This window comes from Rhincodon typus, chromosome 33 (assembly GCF_021869965.1).
Source record: "Rhincodon typus isolate 14 chromosome 33, sRhiTyp1.1, whole genome shotgun sequence".
Classification (NCBI taxonomy): Eukaryota; Metazoa; Chordata; class Chondrichthyes; order Orectolobiformes; family Rhincodontidae; genus Rhincodon; species Rhincodon typus.
In genome coordinates, this window is record NC_063364.1 from 31,918,086 (window position 1) to 31,925,410 (window position 7,325).

Below are 7,325 nucleotides of genomic sequence, written 5' to 3' on the forward strand. Positions count from 1 at the left end.
CCAGCTCTGCACCTTGTTGTCTTGGATTCTCCAGCATCTGCAGTTCCTACTATCTCCAGTTTGATTGTATGTGTGTGCTCCACAAGGGAAAAGGAAATTAAACCTACCTGTTGGATTTCTACACTGAGCAGAGGCAAATAATACCACAATTTATGAGTAAATGAGAATCCATTTCTTATTCAGACAGAGGTATTGTGAGGTTACAATTGCTCTGTCAGCTCGTGATATAATCATAGTAGAATCAGGAACCAAGAATTAGAGAAACAAGGACAAAATTGCTGGAAAAGCTCAACAGGTCTGGTAGCATCTGTGGAGAGAAATCAGAGTTAACGTTCCGGGTCTGTTTTGGGAGTTCTGAGGAAGGGTCAACGGACCTGAAATGTTTCTCCACAGATGTTGCCAGACCTGCTGTGCTTTCCCAGCAATTTCTGTTTTTGTTCCTGATTTACAGCATCTGCAGTTCTTTCAGTTTTTACCAAGTATTACAGTCTCAGTAAAGATTTGGTCCATTAGCTTTAGAAACAGGAGAAATATTTTCACGCAGGCGACTTTGAATTTTTGGAATTCTCTTCACCAGAGAGCAGTGGATGCTCACTCCTCGAGTATTTTTATCATTTAAATTATTCCATATTAAAGCAAATAACTTACTTTGTGACACTTTGTGCTGTTGTTGTTCTGATGAAGGGTCAGACTGGACCCAAAATGTTAACTCTGTTTCTCTCTCCACAGAAATTGCCAGACCCATTGAGTTTCTCCAGCACTTTCTGTTTTTGTTTCCAATTTGCAACATCTGCAGTTCTTGGTTTTATTACCATATTTGGGGTTTAGCCAGAAATTGGAGTTGAATTAGAAGTTCAGCCTTGGTCTGATAAAATGGTGGAGCAGGCTTGAAGGGCTGAATGGCCTATTTCTACTATTCCTTATGTTTTTATGTTCTTCAGATGTCGTCAGAGTAACTAGCTGCACTAAATGCGTTGTCTATCAACGCGCCTTTCTGTGGTTGGGAGGTAGAGATGGAACTGAAGTCATCTTCCCCCATCCTTTGGATGAGTCCGCCATTATGTGCTGTCTGGACAAAAACATGACAATAGGACAATGGGCAGGGCAGAGGGGAATGGGCAAGACTACAGCCCAGCATGAATCAGGAGAGGAGAGAGGATTGAAGTGTTTGGTGGTGGGTGGGGGGGTGCTAACAGAGAGGGATCTAAAGGGTTTCTTGGCTTCTTCGGATTAATCATGGTGTTTGTAGCTGTGTAACATGCAGCTGCCATTATACCTCAGTGCCCTGGTATGTTAATATCAGGTCTCACTCCAATTCCTGCAGTTAGCCAGAAACAGTGTAGGTCAATAAAAACAGCAGGAGGCACTGGTCCAATTTACTGACAGCTGAACCTTGACTTGATTTGTTAATTCACCACTATTCCCCCGGAGAATCAAAGTTGCATTCTTGCAGCTTAGAAACTCAGGGTCAGTCAGTAATTTCTGAAGTAGAAAAAGAGCTGTCGGTGTGAGTTTGAGCCCCTCTCGGAATGAGAAGTGTCAGAAAGTGTGCAGCTTTCTGCCAGATGCTTGTCAATTCTAAACAGCTACGTACCTTCTCCTTTTGTGACACACCGTCCTACTGCTGCCATCATTAAGTTCTTGATCTTCAATCCGGGGTTAACAACATAAAGCAAGTTGTTTAAATGTTAAAACGCATCTGTTGTAATGGATTTGTTTGTTTAAAAGAAGAGGCCCCTTCTGAACTTCAATAATCCTGTCTTGCGACTCAGGATCATTTCCTCCAAGTTTCTCACTTTGACTTCTTCTAACTCTCGTTGGGAATTATTTAAAATTATTATTTCATATGGGCTTTGATGGCAATTGTTATCCATACTGCTGTTTTTGGGGGTGTTGTAGGTAAATCTACAGTGCTATTAGGGATGGAGTACCTGGATTTTTGACCCAGCAACACTGAAGGAACGGTGATATGTTTCCAAGTCAGGATGGTGAGTGGCTTGGAGAGGAACGTCCTTCAAGCTGGTAGAGATTGTGTGTTTGGATTGTGCTGAAGAAGGAGCCTTGGTGAGTTGTTGTAGTGCATCTTGTGTACAGTACACACTGCTGTCACTGTGCTTTGGTGGGAGAGGGAGTGAATATTGAAGGTAGATGAGGTGTCAGTCAAGCAGGCTGCATTGTTCTGGATGGTACAAAAACAAAAACAGACATTGCTGGAAAAGCTCATCAGGTCTGGCAGCATCTGTGGAGAGAGAGCAGAGTTAACATTTCAGGTCCAGTGAACCAACTTCAGAACTGTTGGTAGCTAGGAAAAGCATTGATACTTATGCAGAAGATGGGGAGGCAGGAGTGGGGACAGTAAGTGATATGTAGAGATAGAGCCCAAAAAGAGAGAAAAACAGTTGGATGATAAAGGAGTGGGTAAAGGTCAGTCAGGGGAATGAATAGCTGCTAACGGGGACAATTAGTGGCTGACAATGGGTTGTGTGTGGTAGCAGCACATGTGATGACAAGGCCTGGTGTGTGGGGTTTGGGGTAAGGACATGGTCTCAAGCCCTAAAATTGTTGCACTCAATATTGAGCCCAGAAGGCTGCAGAGTTCCCATGGGGAAAATGAGGTGCTGTTCTTACACTGAGCTTCGCTGGAGTACTGCAGCAAGCCTGAGAAGAACACATTGGCCAGGGAAGAGGGTGGAGTGTTGAACATAGAACATAGAACAATACAGCATAGTACAGGCCCTTCAGCCCATGATGTTGTGCCGACCTACTATCCTATGAAGATCAAACTACCCTGCATACCCTATATTATTCTATCATCCATGTGCCTATCCAAGAGCCACTTAAAAGTCTCTAAAGTATCTGACTCCACTACCACTGCTGGCAGTGCATTCCACACACCCACCGCTCTCTTATTGAAATGGCAGGCAACTGAAGCTCAGGGTCTTTGTTGCGGGCAGAATGTAGGCGTTCTGCATAAGCAGTTATATAGCCTGTGCTTTGTTTCCCCAGTGTAGAGGAGACCACGTTGTGAGCAGCGAGTGCAATAGACCGGAGTCAGCAAAGTGCAGGTAAAGCTCAGCTTCACCTTCAAGATGTGTCTGGAGCCTTGATAGTGAGGAGGGAGGAAGTAAAGGATGATGTTGAGCTTCTTGAGTGTTGTTGGACGCTGCACTCATTCAGGCAATGGAGGAGTATTCCATCACACCCCTGACTTGTCTCTTACGGACAAGGAGACAGGAAGTAATTAGTTCACCTCAGTTTTCCCAGCCTATGAGTTATCAATAGCCAAAGCATATATTTGGCTGGTCCAGTTATGTTTCTGGTCCACGGTGATGTCAATGATGTTGATTCTGATGATTGAATGTCAAGGGATGGCCGTTAAACTTTCTCTTGTTGGATATTGTCCACTAGGGGAGGAGATGGCCTCGTGGTATTATCGCCAGGCTGTTAATCCAGAGACCTAGATTTTGGGGGCCTGTTCTGGGTTCGAATTCCACCACAGCAGATGGTGGAATTTGAATTCAATAAAATATCTGGAATTAAGAATCTAATGATGACCACAAATCCATTATCAATTGTCGGAAAAACCCACCTGGTTCACTAAAGTCCTTTGGGAAAGGAAACTGCCATCCTTACCTGGTCTGGCCTACATGTGACTCCAGACCCAGGGCAATGTGGTTGGCTCTGAACTGCCCCCTGGGTAATTAGGGATGGACAATAAATGCTGCCTACCCAGTGACGCCCTCATCCCATTAATGAATAAAGAAAAAGAACATTTGAGTGACGTAGATGTGAAGTTTTACTTGTGAGACCAAGCCTGAATCTTGTCCAGATGTTGTGGGGTATGAACACAGACTGCTTCAGTATCTGAAGAGTGGCTAATGATGCGGAACATTCTGCATTCATCGGCAAACGTCCCTAATTCTGACCTTGTGATGGAGGGACTTTCCTGAGGATAGCGTAGATCTAGAGGGCTGCCCTGAGGAAATTCAACCCGACTCCCTGAAACTCTCTCCTTAATCCCTGAAACTGATTTTGTCAGTCTCGAAACTTGTTCCCTAATCCTTTTCTGAAGAAGGGTCCTGACCCGAAACGTCAGCTTTCCTGCTTCTCTGATGCTGCCTGGCCTGCTGTGTTCCTCCAGCTCCACACTGTGTTATCACTAATCCTTTGTGATTTTTTTTGTGTGGGTAGCAGTTCTACCTAAATAGAAATTGTTGTTTTTGCTCTTTGTTTTACAAAAGGAACAAGACCAGCAGGTTTGGGTCACCCTGAGGGGTTTAAGAGTAGCCAAATAGACTTGGTATTTTTTTGAAGTGATTGTTAAGGATCTGTCTGCCCATGATGTATTTATACAATTGTGCCGAAAAAATCCAGGTCCATTTGAGAAGGAAGTGGCGGATAGATTGGCTGTTGTTATCATCAAATGAAAAAAAACCCTTCTCTCCTGGTGCCATCTGTTAAATAAATAGGAAAAAATGAAAAAGCCACATTTTTTTCAGGAAGTGTGATACTCGGTCAAAATTCTTCAGAGATTAAAACAATCTCTAGCCATTAAAACACAAGTGTGTCAATTTAATTCATTTCTGCAGAAAGCTTAGAATCGACTAAAGACTCCTCCATTGCATTGTTATAGAATCATAATTTGGAGTCCGTACCTACTTCTAACTGAAAATGTTCAAAGGGTACTGAGGGTAAAAGAAAAGGGAGAGGGATAAAATAAATCAAAGAGGAACAAGCAGGAGATGCCTGGGTGTGGTGTCAAAGATTGGTTAGCTGTATATTTAAATGAGTCTCTGGTGTCTGTGAGAAGGAGATTTTACCAGCACAGACACCTTTAACCAGCTCTTTCAGGCCTTGCAGGCCAATGTTGCTAAAACAGGATATCAGGCCAATATCAACTTGTTTTTGCGTGAGCTTGCTGAGAGGATCGCTGTAATTCCAACATTACAAACAGTGACTAACTTCACAAATACTTCATCGGCTCTGAAACCCTTTAAAACATCCTGAAGTTGTGAAAGAACAAGTGTGAGGGTTTGTTTTTCTTCTCCAGAGAAATGTTGGCTTATTATTAAAATCTTATAGCCCCAAAAGAGACAATTCTGCCCATCACAACAATACCACCCTCTTTGTAGAAACAAACCAATAGCTCCACTCTCTGCTCTTTTCCCAAAGCCCTTCAATTTTCTCCCCTCCAAGTATTTATCCAACTTTTTTTAAAAAAGTCTCTATTGAGTCTGCTCCCACCATGCTCTCAGAAATCACATTCCACACCACAACTCAGTATGTAAACAAAAAACTGCTCCTCATCCTCCTTCCAACTCATTTGCCAGTTACTGAATCTTTATATCTTCTGGTTCACCAACCCTCATGCCTAAGGAGTTAGTTTCTCCTTATGCAAGTTATCAGAACTCTTGTGGTTTTCACAACAGGAGTTGGTTAGCTCAGTTGGCTAGACAGTTAGAGTGTGGTGCAGAATGATGGCAGCACTGTGGGCTCCGTAGAGTAGATGGAATTACATCTTTATTCTATAACTACTGAGCATGTGTAAAAGGAGCTATGTTGTAGTGATGCCACATCACATGGAGCTTGACCCTGGTTCCAAATGATGTCCTCCATTATCATCTTCTGTATATGTTCAGCAAAGCCTGTTATTATTCATTTTCACGAGTTTAGGTCTCAACTTACTGCAGGTTCCATCCTGTACTCACTGTGCTAGAGGGGGAGACTTGCCTCCATCCCTTGCCCTACAATTGATGGAAGGTATCTCCCTTGTCTCAGTCATTTGCCAGAGGGAGATTTCCATTTGGTCCCTTATAGACTTGGGTTAATTTCCTTGGTCTCATGGTAGCCCCCTGGGTGGACTACAAACTGGTAACAGAATTACAAAACAGAGGAAGGAGAGTGAGAGGAAAAGAATGAGGACTGGTTACTTTGCACTAACTGATGTATGCATGTTTATATTTTTCCTATCCTTTAGGTCACATCTGTGAGCGAGATCGGTTGACATTTGCCTTCTGCCAAACCCTTAAGCTCTTGGGCCGGTGCTACCTTCAAACAGTGCAGGCACAATGCTGCCAAACGTGTCGGTCACATGGGGTACGAGACCGTGGCAACGAACGCGTGTCAAGGAGATGAGAAACTGACACCAACACAACAAAAACAAACTTCTAAAAAAAATGCAAGGAAATAAAGAGATTACAGGGACTGAAAGGCACAAAAGCAATTCAGGAAAAAGAGAGATTTGTAAGAAGTTACTTGTTCTATATATATACGTATATATAAGGAAGAATCTTTCTTTCAGTATAAAATAAAAACCGAAAGAACTGCGGATGCTGTAAATTGGGAACAAAAACAGAAGTTGCCGGAAAAGCTCAGCAGGTCTGGTAGCGTCAGTGAAGAAAAATCAAAGTTAACGTTTCGATTCTAGCAACCCTTCCTCAGAACTGTTCTGAGGAAGGGTGACCGGACCCGAAATGTTAATTCTAGTTTTTATTCACGGATGCTGCAATACCCTGCTGAGCTTTTCCGGCAACTTCTGTTTTTGTTCTTTCTTTCAGTGTTCTTGTTTATGCATCCATTTTGACAGGACAACAATCCTAACAGTGTCAGGATTGCTCCACAAGGTCTGAGGCCTAGTGGTTGCTATAGATACATACTGTATTTTCAACTAAGTGGTGCTCCTAATCTTTAAGAATGACACCTCTCCCATTAATAACACAGGCACGTGTCTCCTGAAAGCAGCTTGGCAAGTTCCATTTTTGTGAGTTTTCTTAAAAATTGCAAAAGCTGTATTTAATGGCACAAGTGGTGGGAAGGCAGAAGATGCCAATGTGGTGCTGCTGCGTCGGACCAGCATCCTTTAATCTGTCCTTGGTGTTGCTGCAGGGCAGCACAGAACTTTTACATACTTGAATTTTTTAATCCTATTTTATTTTCATTTTTCAAAAGTCTAGGTGGGAGATTATGTGTCATTCTGACTAATGTACAATGTGGAGGGGCTGGAGTCATGGTGCTAATTGTCATTAAAAACAGTTGTACAGCAAATTGTAAGGTGCTGCCGAACAATACAATATGATACACACAGGTCATGTTCCTTCTATTGAATGTGTGGGTGGATGTAGCATTGGCAATATTAAGTGAAGAGATTTGCGGTATTATAGTCACATACAATACCTGTCAATGTCATTTAAGCCTCCACTATGGATTCTCTACAGGATTGTACAAAATGACATTTTTCTCTAAACATTATGTCAGGTTACCACCTCATTCCTTGGTTTCAGTCTGCCTGTGTAACATCCTATCACGAAATTGCTGCTGTCTGAGCT

At 42.7% G+C, this 7,325-nt stretch overlaps 1 protein-coding gene across 1 annotated transcript in view; it reads left to right on the forward strand.

Annotated features, from left to right (window-relative positions):
• The window catches only part of LOC109914167 (A disintegrin and metalloproteinase with thrombospondin motifs 7-like), a 172,451-nt gene extending 166,073 nt beyond the window's left edge, over positions 1-6,378 (forward strand). The window contains exon 20 of the mRNA XM_048615760.1: positions 5,978-6,378. Within this exon, the coding sequence (XP_048471717.1) occupies positions 5,978-6,135 (158 nt within the window). The 3' untranslated portion in view covers positions 6,136-6,378. The remainder of the gene's footprint in view (positions 1-5,977) is intronic.
• Positions 6,379-7,325: the final 947 nt, after the last annotated feature.